General features: G+C 43.2%; 1 protein-coding gene across 1 annotated transcript; it reads left to right on the top strand.

The window, feature by feature from the left end:
* The first annotated feature begins 8,013 nt into the window (after nucleotides 1-8,013).
* On the top strand, nucleotides 8,014-10,167 carry Tceal8 (transcription elongation factor A like 8). Its single transcript, XM_075957088.1, has 3 exons — nucleotides 8,014-8,113; nucleotides 8,555-8,623; nucleotides 9,224-10,167. The coding sequence occupies exon 3, from the start codon at nucleotides 9,260-9,262 to the stop codon at nucleotides 9,611-9,613; it is 354 nt and encodes a 117-aa protein (XP_075813203.1). The 5' UTR covers nucleotides 8,014-8,113; nucleotides 8,555-8,623; nucleotides 9,224-9,259; the 3' UTR covers nucleotides 9,614-10,167.
* Nucleotides 10,168-16,982: the final 6,815 nt, after the last annotated feature.

The following is a 16,982-nucleotide window of genomic DNA, read 5'->3' as shown; positions in this document are numbered from 1 at the left end:
AGCATCTCCCATGCAGGCTGGGTGCACACAAAGAAGATAATAATTAACACAGGTATACTCAATGTGGCTATTCTCCAGAATCTACATCCTCATTGTTAAAATTAACACGTATATCTTTTTCTTCTCTTCTTACTAAGAGATGCATATTTTATATTTTTACTTATGTGTGTTTATGTCTGTCAGTTATGTGCACGTGTGCACAAGTACCAGCGGAAGCCAGAAAAGGATGTCAGACCCCCTGCAGCTGAAATTACAGGCAGTTATGAAGCCCTACATGGTTGCTAGGAACTGAATTCTGGTCCTCCGAGTCACCTCCTCAACTCCAAATGATGCATATTCAAGTTAGTACAATGGTAGTACCTTAAAATTCACTTTCATTTCAAAGCTACTGTGACTAACTTCATTTCAAAGACTGTTACAGTGCTATACTCAAATTGCTCAGACAAGACTGAAGGCCTGGATCAACTGGTTGCTTGTCAGGTGCACCGGTAAACTGATGAAATTTTCTCTTTTGAGACTTGAGGAAAAGAGGATTAATAATCTCCATCGATAACGTCATTAGGGCTGTGACTACACATGAGCCAAACAGGTAAAGAAGACAGCACTTTCACTTTAATTATTGTGAGAGCAGAACAATTTGTGTGCAGGCCAACCAGAGCCCTGTGTGTGTGCGTGTATGTGTTCACACTAGGGAGGGACTCAGGGCTTAGTGTATGCTGGGTTAAGAAGAGTTCTATCATTGAGCTACAGCCCCAGACCACTCCAACTCTTAAAAATGAGGAAATTTATGGGAGTCATGCTAGTCACTATCATGAGCATCACTACAGAAACAGGAGAGCTGGAGAGTGATCCCTGATCCCCACCCCTAAGCCACGGATCCCTGCTGTCTGGTTAGAAACTCCCTTCAATACCTGCATACAGACTAACACACAAGCACATGAAAATGAAAGGCTACTAGGAAACTTTAGTTAAAGGCCACAGGAGGGATCCATTTGTGACAGTGGTGGGACAGAACACTTCCAGCCGAGGTAGCTTTGGGGGCTCTAAGAATGTAGAACCATAACCTAGAAGGAAAAAAAGGGGGCAGTAGCTGGAGAGTTGGTGGCACACACCTTTTAAACTTAGCACTTGGAAGGCAGAGGCAGGCAGATCTCTGTGAGTTCAAGACCAGCCTGGTCTACAAGAGCTAGTTCCAGGACAGGCTCCAAAGAGAAACCCTGTCTTGAAAAACCAAAAAAAAAATTATATTTATGGTAAACACTTCTCAGATAATAGAAAGTTTATTGTCTGTGGAATGAATTTTCTGCTTAAGTACAATTTTTTTTTATTGAGCTCCACATTTTTCTCTGTTCCCCTCCCTGTCTCTCCCCTCCCTCCATCAAGTATAAATTCTTAAACAGTTACTGGTGGGGGGGGGGAGTTGTGTTATCCCGAGACTTGAGTGAGAGTCTCCCCACACCGGGGGTCTTTCATTTGGGGGCTCGTCCAGAATTAGCGACCACCCTCATCTCCGAAGACCCACTTGGGAGCTTGGAGGTGAAACATTGCCTGTGTGTTTTTGTCTGTGTGCCGTGCCAGTTGAATTCAGGTTCAGGTTCAGGTTGGTACATTCGAGTTTACAGTCGTGCCTTTGTGTTTCTTTGCGGTTGAATTCAGGTTCAGGTTCTGTACTTTGAGGTTACAGCCGTGTCTGTGTCTTTGTGTTTCTGTGCGAGCGGAGTTCAGGTTCTGTATTTTCGCTTTTGCAGTCATTTGTGTCTCTGGAGGAGACGGAGTGAGTGATCAGCAGACATGCTAGATCACCGACTGCTGTTCTGGGAGACGTCCTGGGAGGTGAGAAGGGACCCAGGGACACCTGGGAGATTCCCGTCTGGGTGCTGGTGAGGATACGGAAGTTCTCCTGGACTGGAGGAACTATGTCCTCTCAGCCGCCTGTATTTCTGGAATGGTTTTGTCTGTCTTGGTGGAGACAGACATTTGTTTACGTGTCTCGTGTGTCTTCAGTCTTTTGTTTTCTTACTTGTGACGTTGACCCTGGATCAGTATTTCTGTCTTTCTAAGTTTTGTTAGTCTTTGTCTGTATATCTTCGGTCTCTGTTTTGTCTGTGTTCAGTTGTCTGGTGAGATACGCGGGTGGTGTTTCTTAGTTCTGTGGTATGACACATGAATGGCGTGGTCAGAGACTGCGTGGATAACTGTCTCATTTCTAAAGTGGGATGGGTCACACCCGTGAAGCAGTTTGAAGCCTTTGTCCTGTATGTCTGTATAACGTGTGTTGTGCTTTTGTCCTGACTTAGACTGACGCTGACGTACTCAAATCATGACTTCTTTGACTTTGGTATTGTGACCACTTCCAACACATTAGAGATAGGGCCATACGCATAGGGGTATATTTCATAAAAAGTCAGCCTCGGCCCCAAGCACGTGGCTGCAGGGCAGCATGCTTGTATGGATGGCTGGGCTATTCAGCCTTCCTGTTACAAGGAATCGAGGCTGCCAGACATAGTTGTAGAAGGTGGATGTACCCCAATAGGATTTCAAACACTAAACAAAAATCAGAGTAATCGCTATGGCCTAAAGAGGTTAACAATCTTTTTTCCCCAGTGCTGTGTACCACCCTGCCCTCCCCCATGCTGATGGACAAGTTCCCTCTGCCTGCGCTGGGGGCTGCACGCCTCAAACCTTTGGTCAAAGCTGACCAAGGCTTGGCTCCACAGGTGAAGAACTCTTTCAGATCCTAGGGATTATAAGTATCTGTCATCATTTATAGGGGCTAGTCAAATGTTTCACACTGGTACAGGATTTTATATGCTGTTCTTGTTTAAAATGTAGCCACATATCCCCACTGAGAAAAACCACCAAAAAAGACTTTGGTAAAGAGTTTTTATGTTGTTTAAAAGGCAAGAGATTTTTGCTATGTTGTCTAAAAAGCAAGAGAGATTTTTGGTGTGTTGTCTCGAGAGAGATTTTGGTTAAAAAAAAATGTGTAAGCAGATATGGGCCTTATCTAGGTCCCTGTGTCTGTTTTCAAGGTGTGGTGCAGCTGACAGTCAGTCACTGCAGGGCTCTGCCATCTATGTTTCTTAAACGTTTAAAGGAGGCTTACAGGCACAGGCGTTATACTCCCTTTGACCCAACCTCTGAGGGTCAGCAATAGCTATGGCCTTCATAGGACAGTCAGCATCAGATATTAAGAAAAGTTACAGTGGTTAGAAGGGTTGCAGAATTATATCTTGCAAGATTTGGTTAAGGAGGCAGAGAAAGTGTTTCATAAGCGAGAGTCTGAGGAAGAGAAGCAAGAAAGAGAGAGAGAGAGAGGGCGGGAGGCAGAAGGAAGAGAGGACCGGAGGGATCATAGACAAAAGAAAAATTTGATAGAATTTTGGCCGCAGTGGTAGGAGAGAAAGGGAAGATAGGACCTAGACAGATAGGGAACCTGGGCAACAGAAGACCAAAGACAGAGGCACCCCTTGGACAAGGACCGATGTGCTTATTGCAAAGAAAAAGGACATTGGGCAAGAGAATGCCCAAAGGAGAAAAAAAGGGCCTCTAAGGTATTGGCCCTAGAAGAAGATGATTAGAGGGGACTGGGCTCAGACCCCCTCCCCGGCGCCTAGGGTAACCCCGACTGTGGAGGGGACCCCTATGGACTTTCTAGTGGACAAAGGGGCTGAGCACTCTGTGCTGAAACAACCATTGGGGAAGTTAAAGAATAAAAAAGACTATAGTAATTGGAGCAACTGGACAGAAGCAATATCTGTGGAACACCTTATGAACTGTAGATTTGGGGGAAGGACAAGTGACTCATTCCTTCCTGGTTTTCTCTGAGTGTCCCACGCCTTTATTAGAAAGAGACTCAAACCAGCCAGAGGGTGATTAAAGCCTTTTGTTGACTGAACCAGTGACCTTCGCTCCCCCTGCTGTCCTCAATCCCACTGCCCTACTGCCTGAGACTGATGACTCCTCACCTACCCATCACTGCACTGACATTTTGGCAGAAGAAGCTGGTACCCGAAATGATCTGAAGGATCAGCCTTGGCCTGGAAGTCCGAGCTTGTATACGGACAGCAGCTGTTTCACGGTTGAAGGTAAGCGGAAGGCAGGGGCAGCAGTGGCAGATGGGAAGCAAGTAGTCTGGGCATAGCCTCCCTGAAGGACGTCGGCGCAGAAAGCTGAACTTGTGGTTTTGATACCAGCTCTATGAATGGCAGAGGGAAACGTCTCAACTGACAGCAGGTATGCTTTTGCCACTGCCCATATACACAGAGCAATATACAGACAAAGAGGACTGTTAACATCTGCAGGAAAAAATAAAGAAGAAATTTTGAGCCTCCTCGAGGCCATACATTTGCCAAAGAAGGTAGCCATCATACATTGTCCAGGACACCCAAAAGCTCGGGATGCTGTGGCTAAAGGAAATCAGATGGCAGACCTAAGTGCTAAACAGGCGGCCCAGGGAGCAAAGATCCTGGCAGTCAAAGAGCCTAAAGATTATCATGATATCATTGAAAGCAACTTTAGATACACCCCCGAGGACTATCAAGTTATGGGTAAATTAGGACTGGTAAAGAAAACCCCATACGGGGCAGTAGAGACAGAAGGAGGAAAACTAGTCTTCCCACAAAAAGAAGGGCACAAGTATGTTACCAACTTACATTACCTGACCCACCTGGGGGCCAAGAAACTAAAAGATGTGGTTACCTCCGACTATTATGCTATGGGACTCTCTGACTTGGCAAAAGTAGTCAAAAGCTGCAAGGCCTGTGCTATGACGAATGCAGGACACTCCATATATACTCCTGGGAAGAGGCTCAGGGGCCACCAGCCTGGGGCCTACTGGGAAGTAGATTTTACAGAAATTAAGCCAGCCAGGTACGGTAACAAGTACTTATTAGTTTTTATAGATACCTTTTCAGGCTGGGTAGAAGCTTTTCCTACCAAGACTGAGATGGCCAATGTGGTGGCTAAGAAGATCATAAAAAAAATCTTCCCAAGGTTTAAGATACCCAAGGTAATCGAGTCTGATAATGGACCTGCCTTTGTTGCCCAGGTAAGTCAGACACTGGCCACCCAACTGGGGATCAATTAAAAATTACATTGTGCTACCGACCACAGAGTCAGATCAGGTAGAAAGGATGAATATAAATTCTAAAAAGAGACTTGCGGGAATGACTGGACAGCCCTCCTTCCCTTTGCCCTGTTCCGGGTTTGGAACACCCCAGGGTGATTTAAACTCACCCCTTATGAGATTCTATGTGGAGAACAGCCACTGCTCACCGAGTCGGGTGGAATGTATAATCCTGATGCTATTCTTTCTAGACCTTTATTTACACACCTAAAGGCCCCTGAAATGGTGAGACACCAGATCTGGGAACAACTGAAAGAAGTATGCATCTCTGCCTGGATCCACGCCTCCCACGTGAAGCGAGCTCCTGAACTACCCAAATTGCAGTATCTGGGACTTTGACAACACTACCAGTCAAGAGATTTATGTTTGGGGGACTAATCTTAGGCTGACTCTTACTGGGGTTATGTAATGAGACTCTTAAGAGCCCTAAGACTCCTGACACCAAGTACTCTGTTCCCGGTTTAGCTAAATGGTGGGCCTGTAACACAGGCCTGACACCTTGCGTGTAGACAAAGGTTTTTAATAACACCAAAGATTACTGTGTGCTTGTACAACTGGTACTTAGGGTCTTTTATCATCCAGCAGATGAAAGACCTGGGTAAATCCAGACTTCCCCAGCAGGAAGAAAATAGCCAAAAATCCAAGCAGGAAAAGAAGAATCAAAAATCTAGGATTAGCCAGTTCAGTGACTGTTTCAGGCACTAGCTGAAGATAAAGTTAGATTGTAATCTTGAGAAACAGGGAGTTTCCCCCTTGTGATTTTAGGAACTAGCTGATTATGACCTTGAGTGATCTTGAGAGGCAGGGCGTTGTCCCCTGGTGAGTTTCTGTGACACCCTCCCTGTCCCTTTCGGATTATTGGGCTGTGGTTTCTTTCTATAAAAGCCCCTTTTCCAGGTCACAAGGGGTCAAACTCTTCCCCTGCGTGGGTTATGAGTCTAGGCCCTAGTGCACTGGTTCCCATCTCATCTCATCAATTAAAGCCTCGTGTGATTGCAGCAAGGACGGTCTCTTGTGAGTTATGGGGGGATGTGGGGGGGGAAGATCGTGTCATCCCAAGACTTGAGTGAGAGTCTCCCCGCACTAGGGGTCTTTCAACAGTTGTACAGCTGTAGCAGTCTTTGGGGCCACTGGCAGTGGGGCCAGGATTTATCCCTAATACTTGAACTGGCTTCTGGGAGTCCTTTGTCTTTGGCAGGATACCTTTCTCAGCCTAGACATCCTGGGGAGGGCGTTGGTCCTTCTGGGCTTTGTTAACTCTCCTTGGGAAGCCTTACCCTCTCACAGGAGTGTATGGGGGGGTGGGGTGGGAGAAAGACGGAGTAAACAGAAGATGGGAGGGAGTGGGAACTGGGATTGGTATGTAAATTTTGAATTAAATAATAATAAAAAAGAAGAAAATAACTAGGTTTACGTCCTCTTCTGTATAGCCTGGCTATTCTCTGCATTCAGTCCTTTCTGGCCTCCTGACCTTTCTTGTTTTCCTTTTTGCATGTGATTCTGTCCCCACATGTACATTTGTTCCTATATATATACATATATATTATTGGCTAGGTTTTGCATATGAGAGAGACTATGTGATTTTTTTTCTTTGATAATGTGTAATTTTAGTTAATATTATACATTCTAAGTCCATTCATTTTCCTGGAAATTTTATGACTACGTTCTTTTTTTAAGCTGAACAGTATCCCTTGTTATGGTGAATAAAGCAGCAATAAACATGGAGTGTAAATAACTCTTCAGCAGGATATGGAGTACTCTGAGACGGCTCTTGTTTCAATGGAGCACACTGAATACTATCAGAGTGTCAAGAGTGCCACGAATGAATGAAAAATCCCACATGCTTAATCGGCCCAGCCATCAATGGTGACATACAAAGAGCTCTCTTCTCTCGGCTTCATTACGAGCACTATTTCCCTACAAACATCCTGCTCTTAATAACAAAAGTTTACCAACAAACATATTTCTTTGAGTTGCACCAAAGTTCACTGAATGAAAAGCAGGCTTTTCTGTTTAACAAAGACACTCACTGGCTCTCACAAAAGGACAAGGAAACGAGCCTTTATTTGTCTGGAGCCTTTATTTGCAAGTGGAAGCTACCAGCAGTCATCAATTAAAAGTTCTGACAGCTAGTAACAGCATAAGCTCAGCCAGAAAGAGTAGTGGATTGTGGACGCAAAACTAAGGAGACAAAACTGGCTCTGGTTTGAAGTCAGTTTGCAAACGCTGCCATTTTCGAAAGATTTTCTTTTTAAAAAATCCCAACACATTAGTATATTGTCAACACTGTCATTTCACTTGTAGCCATTAGAATACTCTCCGACATCTTAAAGTTGATTTCATCAAGTTACTTTCTCCTCATCCAATGTAAAATAATACTTTGGAGCTATCCCTTTTTAAGTATTATTTTAATTCATACTATTGTCTAAAACGGAACACAGCAGAAAACTACTCAAGGGGGCTAGTGAAGCTAAAGAGTCCTGCCCTTAGAAGCTAAACATTCCTACCCCATCCAGCCTTCCCCTAGCCCCACGAGCGTGCATCTACAACCTTCCCCCATTTTAAAGACGGATAAGATTCCCGGGGAAATGGTGGATTGTAGGATTTTGGGGGAGGGGAAGGGAAGTATAGGGAGCAAGGGAGAGAAAGAGATGACTTCCCAATTTAGGAGAATTGGTCGACGTACCCTAAAAGACTGTTCTTTCCTATGTAACATGAGTAAGGTGAATAGATACTACTTGGTGACGATACCAGTTTTATTGTCTCCGATTGGCAAATAAGAAAAAAGATTGACAGTATCAAGTGAAGGGAATGTAGGGGGCGGGCTGTTATGTTAACGGGAGGGATAAGCCAGGGCTGGAGCTCATTGATGACGCGACCCTCACGTGACCAGCAGTCGACGTGTGCAGAAGTCCTTATAGTCCAGGCCCAGTTCCTCAGTAGCAGCTCAGTCCTGCAAGAGAAGAGTAACCCAGCGCTTTCCAGGTACTTTACTAGTGGGCGCTGGCTCAGAGACCGTAGGGTGGAGGGAGCAGAGCTCAGAAAACACACTCATCCTGCACTATTTCTCTTTCTTAGGATTCTGCTAAACTATTTTGTGTGAGAGGTTTGAGACTGCTTAGTGAGGGATGGGGCAGACTGTGAGGGAGGTAGTTAATGAGTCCCACAGAGAGAAAGAAAAGAGAGGGGCAAAGGCAAAATACGAGAGAGACGGAGAGAAGAAACAGTAACAATGTGAGAAAAACTTGTCTGGTTCTTTGCTCTCTTGCTGGGAAACCGAGGGTACAGATGAAGGCGGGGTTGCCACAAAAGGAGGGAGAAGAGGGGGACCTGGAAGAACTTTGTGCTATCAACGCTTATATTCGTAAAAGAGACCTTTTGATCCACGCACTGGCATGCTCACCAAGCACTCCTGTCTTTCTTCAGGACTCTTGTCTTTGGGGCGCGACATAAATCGAGGTGCAAGAAGAGAGGCAAATCTTCAGATACCTACAGGTCAGTGCAAGGGTGCGATTGCTTTAGGTCCCTCTGGGTGGGGGTAGAAGTGTGGAAGACACCAAAGCACACCCCAGGGGCGCCTCAGCGACTTTCCATCCGGATTAAGCACAGAAAGCCCATGCAGATCCTGCAGTGGAAAAGGGGTGAAAGAATAAAGGGGAGAGGCTAAAGACATTTAAAAGAGAGAGACAGAGAGGAGGCTGCTAACCAGACCTTCGCCCGGGAGAGGCTGAGGACGGGATGACTTGGGAAAGCCCTAAAGGGCGGGAGTGTTAGAGCCATGTGGTGCGGGAAGGGTTAATTGCTTCCACGCCGCTCCCATTTCGGTGCTTGGAGAGGTTTGTTGCAGGGCCTGCTGGGAAAATGGTGGGCTGGAGCCGGGACAGGAGAAGATGGAGTTAGAGAGCAAGGAGAAGGGGGAGGGAAGGGGAGGTGGAGGAAGGGGTGGAGTCAGGAGCTCAGAGCCTGACTTGTCTAGTTTGAAAACTTTTTGGCAATTGGAGACCTGAATCAGAAAAGTCAGTCGCTATGGGAACACGTGAGCTTGTTCATTTCCCTAGCACCTAATCTGTTTTGCTTCCTTGTTTTCCCCCCTAGGGTTAATTTATTCAAAAAAAAAAAGAAATACTCAACATGCAAAAGTCTTGTGACGAGAATGAAGGAACACCCCAGAATACACCAAAGGCAGATGAAGGCCATCCTTCAGAAGACTCACCTCAGCAGGCAGGAGGAAATCTTCAGGCTTCTGGAGAAAGTGTGGGGGAGGATGCAGATGGAAGTCTTAGAGCAGAGCCTGCTCAACCCAGCCCTGAACCTAAAGAGGACACTCCCACAAGGCATCTGAACCCTGACGAAGTGTTAAGAGGAGTGGATGAGTTGGAAAGGCTTAGGGAAGAGATAAGAAGAGTAAGAAACAAGTTTGTGATGATGCATTGGAAACAAAGACATTCCCGAAGCCGTCCGTATCCTGTGTGCTTCAGGCCTTGAAATCTTTTTTTTCTCTGATGTTGAAATCTGGCTGCTGCTTTCTTTCTCTTAGCATTTTCTGATGTATCTTTGAACTTCATTTTACTTTTAATTACCTGGCGGTATTTTAGATAGTTTCGGTGTTACCAGCATCTCATTGGATTTTGGATTTTGACCCATTTTCCACGTTTATTTTTCAGTTGGAAAGTTTCACCCGTATGCATGGAAATGTGTTCATTCCATATTATACAATTTAAAAGCAGCATATTTAGTATCAACTCGCATATATAGGAAAATTCCTAATTATGTGTGTACATGTATCAAAAAACTTAACAGTGCTTTTTTGTGTGGTGTGTTTTAATTTTGCCTTTTGCTTGTGTGTATTTTTTAATGAATATGTCTCACAAAGAACTTTTTAATAAGTGGGAGTTAATTAAAATTAATTTGTAACCAGCTTGTAGAGGCAATAAAGGCACTAAACTCTTGATGAAGAACTATTAAAAAGAAATGTAAACCTGGAATTACCTCTGGATTTTTTAGCCAGAGGAATAAAACTGGCAATCATTAGAGATACACTTGCTTAAGACTTGGTCTTTTCATGGGGAAAATCCTTGCCCCGTTAGGATCTGTGTGGAACATTAGTGGGCCGTCATCTGAGGGAGAATATGGCCTCGCTCACCTGTGCTTAGATGTGAGGCTGGTAGGCAGTGATGGGGGCTTCCATGCCAATCTGTTGTTGAGTTCCCCGGCCCTTTCCCGGGACCTGTCACCCTGCCAACTAGGGCCACTTAGGCTAGATTCTTTGCTCTCTGCTGGCCCCGCCACTGGGGGTACTGAGTATCAAGATCCCACTGGGTTTCCTGGAATTCCCCAGTTGAGCTCCCATCCCCACCCCCAATGTTCAAATACAGGCAGTGCCACTATAATTGGCTCTTTTTGTTTGGGTTATTCTGTAGCCCAGGCTAGCCTGGAATTCATGGTAGTCCTTCCTCAGCTTCTGAAGTGCTGAGACTGTCAAGTTCGAGCCACAGCACTCTTCCCGACGTTTCAAGCCTCCGTTCAGTAGCAGCACAGCACAGTAGGTAGTGAGCTGTGCTTCATGCTTAGCTGCTCTAGCGGAGGATTCAATTTCTAACACCCGCAGGGTGGCTCATAACTCCCTGTAACTCTAGTTGCTCATAACTCCCTGTAACTCTAGTTGCAGGAGACCTGAAACCCTTTTCTGGTCTTCACACAGACATGGTGCACATGTGTTCATGCAGGGTCATACATACACAGAAATTTTAAAAACGTCTGCGTTTATGAGGGTGACTTAGAGAGTCTTTAGCAAAAGCAATCCCTTTTGTTTTTAAATGTGGTTCATTTTCCTTTGTATGAGTTCCATCCTGTTATAATGACCTTATGTGAGAGTAGACCAAAGTACCGGTTTAAATGAATATATATATATATATATATATATATATATATATATATATATATATAAATTGCTGGGCGTTTTGGTGTTTTTGCTTTTGTTTTTTGAGACATCTTATCCCCGTTGCCACTGGCTTGCTTTGTAGCTTAATATGACCTTAAGCTTCTGATCCTCTGGTCTCCACTTGCCAAGTGTAAGGACTGCAGGTGAGTACCACCGCTTTCAGTGTATGTGATGCTGGGGATCAAACTCAATGATTTCTACATAGTAGAAAAGCACTCTGCCAACACAAAACAAGATTGTGTCCTTGCCATCTAAGAAAAATCTATCTGATGGCTACAGGCAGGCCCCATTGGTTCAGGAGACCCTCAGGGAACATGTGTGAATTGTACAAAGTTGTTTTGTTTTCCATCTCATTTCTTGCAAGAAAAAAAAGGTTGATAAAGCAAAGATGTGTGTGTATGCAGGTGTAGCGAAGAATCATAACCACCCCCGTCTACCTATGCCATGCTGACATAAGGAAAGATTCATAAACTTTCAAAGGTACTATGGACATGATGAATGTACTTGCAGTTGAATGGCTGTTGGATAAATGACAGGTATTGCATTGCTCCTGTAGAATAAAGGGTATCTGATTCTACAGGATATAGATCCTGATATCTCCATATACTGATGGGAGTTTGTCTGATACATCATGCTTCAATGGTGTTTTAACAAAGTTTAACTATTAACGAATACCTTTGTTTTTAATATAAAATGAGTCAATTCCATTTTAAAATAAAAAAATAGAAAATCTAGATAAGCATAGAAAGGTGAAGATAGAGAAAAGATTAGAATGATCTGTCCCCTTTATTTAGCCTCTATCAGGAATTATAAGTGGATGACATTAAAAAATTCTTCATGGAGCTGGAGAGATCGCTTTGGCTGTTCTTTTAGAGGACCTGGGTTCAATTCCCAGCACTCACAGGGTAGCTTACAAGTGTCTGTTACTTCAGTTCTAGGACACCCAGTATCCTCACACAGACACATGTAGGTAAAATACTAATGTATATAAAATAAATTATTTTTTTAAAAAAATATAAAACAAAACTGTACATTTACCCAGTGCCTGAATCTACTATTTTCCTTAAGAGCCCTCTTTGGCCTACGTCCAACATCAGCTCATTTTTCCTTTAAATTTTTAAATTACACTTCTTTATTAGTGTGTGAGTGTGCGAAGGTCAGAAGACAACTTGAAGGGGTCAGTTTCTCCTGCCATGCGCAGTTTGAGATGGCGCTCAGTCTTTACAGCAAGCACGGTTTACTTCTCTGGAGTTAGAACAAATAATTGTGGAGAGGAGAGAGGGAAGGAAAGTGAGAGACAGAGAAGATTGTCGTCCAAACGCTTCCCTAAAGTGGCTTGTGTTCTCTCCTTCAGCAGAGTCACCTGGGGAGGGTCTTGAGCATCTGATTTCTGGGGCTCCCATATAATTCACTTGATTCATACTCTGAAGATAGGGGGAAATACAACAGAGCTAACAAGCGGCCCCAGGGGATCACTGGTATGGACAGGGTGCTTCCAATCACAAACGAAGACCCTGAGATAAATAGAATAAATCATTAGTGAACGCTGAGGCTGGAGAGATGGCTCAGCATTAAAGAGCACTGGCTACTTTTCCATGGTGTGTGTGTGTGTGTGTCTGAATGCTTACTGACATTTCAAAGTTAAAGTTAGAAAGCTTATATAAACATAAATAAAATTTTATTTTTTTTAAATATTTATTTATTTATTTAGTATACAATATCCTTTCTGCGTGTATGCCTGAAAGCACAGAAGTGGGCACCAGACCTCATTACAGATGGTTGTGAGCCGCCATGTGGTTGCTGGGAATTGAACTCAGGACCTTTGGAAGAGCAGGCAATGCTCTTAACCTCTGAGCCATCTCACCAGCCCAATAAATAAAATTTTAAAGAAAAATATTAACGGTTCTCTATATAAGACTCGAAAGCTTCCTGTTTATGATGAAATACAGAATTAAAAAGCCAAAGGAGAGATGTAATATCAGATAAAATTTTGTTTCTTGAACATCATGCTGAGTTAGACATTCCCTTCTTGCAACATGAGTAAAGCATATTAGAAAACCCCTACAAATGCCGATGTTTGTTCAAGATTACACCAGCCAGATGGATGGTGGTTGGGCTGGAATTCCCACCGGAGGAAGGTTCCAGAGGCTAGACTCACTGTGAAAGTTTGATTAGAAGGGCTATATTCAGTACACTGGTACTAAGGAGGACCACTCTGGCACAGGGCACTCCTCTGTGAGCTGAGCGTGCCTTTTGGCTTCTCTGCTCAAGACTGTATCAGCCCTGAGGGTTTCCAGAGCTGAGGGCGGAGCTATCCTGAACAGACATACCTGGAGGGATGTTTCCACTCCAAGCCAGAGCACGTTATCTTTTCTTCTGTTAATCTTTCTCTTTGGGGAAATGTATTTCTTTTCCAGGAGAAGCGATAAAGTCTCAAAGCTTCCCCACTGGAAACACTGGTGAGGACAGCCTTTGAGATACTTAGGTGTCTCACGGGGTCTGGCTTGGTCACTGGGGTTTGAAAAATAAGCTGAGCCTTGCTTCGGAGTTCAGTGAACTGGCCTCTGGAATAACTGGCAAAAATGAAGTTACCTTGCAAATAAGACGTCCCCTATTCTCGTCTCACCCACCCTATTCAGACTTCCAGAGTGGCCTGAAATGTGGTTCTGTAATGAGTTAGCTCTGTGTCTAATGCAGGACATCTCATGTCTGTCAGCTCGGAACCAGAATCGTAGATGATCACAGGTAAAGGAAAGCTTGCAAGGGCTTCGGATCCTACATCTTGGGAGAAAAAAAAAATGCTGTTATTTGAACTGCCCTATACTGTAGACTCAGTTTTTGATTTGGAGACTCAAGGCAGTCCAACTGAAATGATGTTTAGATGATTTTTAAGGGACTGGAGACATGGTTCAGTGGCTCTAAGAGCACTTGCTTCTCTTCCAGACGACCTGAGTTCAGTTCCCGGTATCCACATTTTTGTGCTCACAACCACCTGTACCTCTAGCTCCAGGAGAGCCACTGCCTCTGGCCTCTTTGTGCACTTTCATTCGCCTGCATATGTGCATGCACGCATGTACACTTAAAAGAAAAACAAAAACACTGCAAAAATCAAATAAAGCTGCTTTTTAAGGTATTGCAGATGGAGGAGGTAGGGTTCTTCATATTTGTCATCTGAAGAATGTTTCTGGCATCTTTTGTTATAAGATTTACTTTCGTCATTTTTATTTATTTGTTTATTTTATTTATTTATTTATTTATTTATTTATTTATTTATTTATTTTTGAGACAGGGCTTTTCTGTGTAGCCTTGACTGTTCTGGAACTCACTTTGTAGACCAGACTGCCCTCCAACTCTCAGAGATCCACCTTCCTCTTCTTCCCAAGTGCTGGGATTAAAGGCGTGTGCTACAAAGCCTGGCTGCTTTTGTTATTTTTAAGTGTGTGTGTGTGTGTGTGTGTGTGTTTGTGTGTGTGTGTGTGTGTGTATGTGTGTTCCTGTGTGGGTATGAGCATGCCTATGTGGGGTTAACCACGGAGGCCAGAGGTGTCAGACACTCCCTGGGAGCTGCAGTTACTCATAGCTGTGAGCTTTGAGCTGTCAGATGTGGGTGTTGGGAACCCGAACTCTTCAAAAGCCTTAAGAAGCTGCTAACCTTAGAGCCTTCTCTTTTGGGAGCTTAGTCCCAGTGCCTGACATTTTAAAGGATTATTTGGGTAATGAGGTGAGAACTCAAATTCTTTGGTTTAGAAATGCAAAGTGGGGCCCTTAGGAATGTCTCAGCAGGCAAAGGTGTTTGCTGCCAAACCTGACCCCTGAGTTGGATATCTGGCACACTTAACAAGGAGGGAGAGAACCAACTCCTCCAGCAGGTTTTCTTATAAGTCCCAGATAAACACACACACACACACAGAGAGAGAGAGAGAGAGAGAGAGAGAGAGAGAGAGAGAGAGAGAGAGAGAGAGAGAAAGAGAGAGAGGAGGGGGGAGGCAGGGAGGGAGGGAGGGGGGAGCAAATAGATAAAGAAAAAAGAAAGTAATCAGAAAAGAAGCGCAAGGTGGTTAAGTATATGGATTGCCTTAAAAGGCAAACGAATCAGTTATTAACCACTGTGGGCTTTTCTCCCTATTGGTATAGGGCCTTCTATACATCAATTGTCTTCTTTCTTGAAGGACATCTACTTTCTTAGAAGCTGGGATGTTCATAGTGTCCCAAACATAAGAATCTTAGATCAAACAAAATGCTTCCTCTCCAACACCTTTGTTGCTGCTGTCATCTCTATAATCATCATCAAGGGATGGTGTTGAGTGAACAATTTGTGAACTCTTGTTAAGCACAGACCAAGTAATGTGAGATTTGGAAACAGTCATTAACCATGCCCTGGAACCCATTACCTAAAATGATGAACTAAGTTTATTGGAAAAGCACATAGGAAAGTAAGAGTCTCTGCTTAGAAATATGAGATCAGAATGGTTAATTCACCTAAAAATGAATTATATTCATATGTAAAATGAGACTGACTTATAGAAAGTGAATTCAGGAAACTATAGGTAATGCTGGACATATAGTAGGCTTTCACAGCATGTTAGTATATCAGTCATCTTTGCTGGTGCCATAATCATTATTTACCCTTCTCAACTGCATATCAAAAGCAGTTTCCAGACAAGCTAAATAAAATAACTAGCTGTAATTCACTTGTAATATTAAAAGCAATAACTCAATACTATTTACAATATATATTCATATTAATGCTATTTCTGTGTTGTAAGCCAGTAACAAATAAATCTCCAAACTTTCATATAATTTAGCTATATATGTCAGAGCATCTGAAATCTTATTGTTGTGAATCATAAAATATGTTGTAAAACTACATCATTGATACAGAAATGTCTTTGACATATGTTTACAAGCAAAACCATCTATAATATCCCCATACCCCCATGGATTAAGAACAAATAACAAAATATTTAAAGTGCCTATTTCTAGATTATGTATTGAAAATCTATTGTTTCATATTTGTCCTCTGTATTTTCAGTTTTATTTTTTCCAATGAGTATGTGGAGATTTAGAACACCATACAAGTGTGAACAATATAGTCCCCTTTTTCCTTTCTCGTTATCTGATACAGCAATTCATTGCGCTTTCAATTCTTCATTTGTTTCCTTTTTCATTTACTTCAGAGAAGAACCTGTTCTAAGTATGGATCCTACCTATGAGGTTTCTCTTCTCTCTCACCTTCTTACCACACTCCCTATTGGTATCTGAATTGATTCTATAGTTCTATCTTTGGTCACATGGTGGCTTTTCATGACTAACTATTTCCTAAAAACTGTCCAATAAAGTAACACAAATTCTGAAAATAAAATAGGAAGCAATATGACTTTAACAGCATATCGTTGAACTGACTTGAGGTGTATAGGTAGCTCAGTGGTAGACACCACTTGCCTGGCATGCATGTGCTCCTGGACTGGACGACCAACATCACAGAAAAGTATACAGTTCACTTGAAATTTGCTATAGATGTATGGAGAGAGAAATAGTAGAAAGACATGTCTTTAGTTACGTGTACCAGATAGTCACTGGTCCACCCTTCATCTGTTTATTCATCCAGTCTAATAAATATTTCCTAGAAGGCTTCTCTAGTATCTGACCTTTCCAGTCAATATCTACTTGTCCATCTCAGAGTTTAAAGACTCTATGTATTCAGTTGCCTTCCAGGGCTGATCATTCAAAACAGAAAAATAGTATTAATCAGTCCTGTGGATATAACTCTGCCAAGTGGTCATCACTTTTACAAATAGGTTTTTTTTTCCTTTTTTGAGACAGGGTTTCTTTGCAGCTTTGGAGCCTGTCTTGGAACTAGCTCTTCTGCCTCTGCCTCCTCTGTGCTGGGATTAAAGCCTTGCACCACAACTA

The sequence above is a fragment of the Microtus pennsylvanicus genome, chromosome X (assembly GCF_037038515.1).
Source record: "Microtus pennsylvanicus isolate mMicPen1 chromosome X, mMicPen1.hap1, whole genome shotgun sequence".
In the NCBI taxonomy this organism is placed as follows: Eukaryota; Metazoa; Chordata; class Mammalia; order Rodentia; family Cricetidae; genus Microtus; species Microtus pennsylvanicus.
Note: the sequence above shows the minus strand (reverse complement) of the source record. Positions and strands in the feature narration are given on the sequence as shown.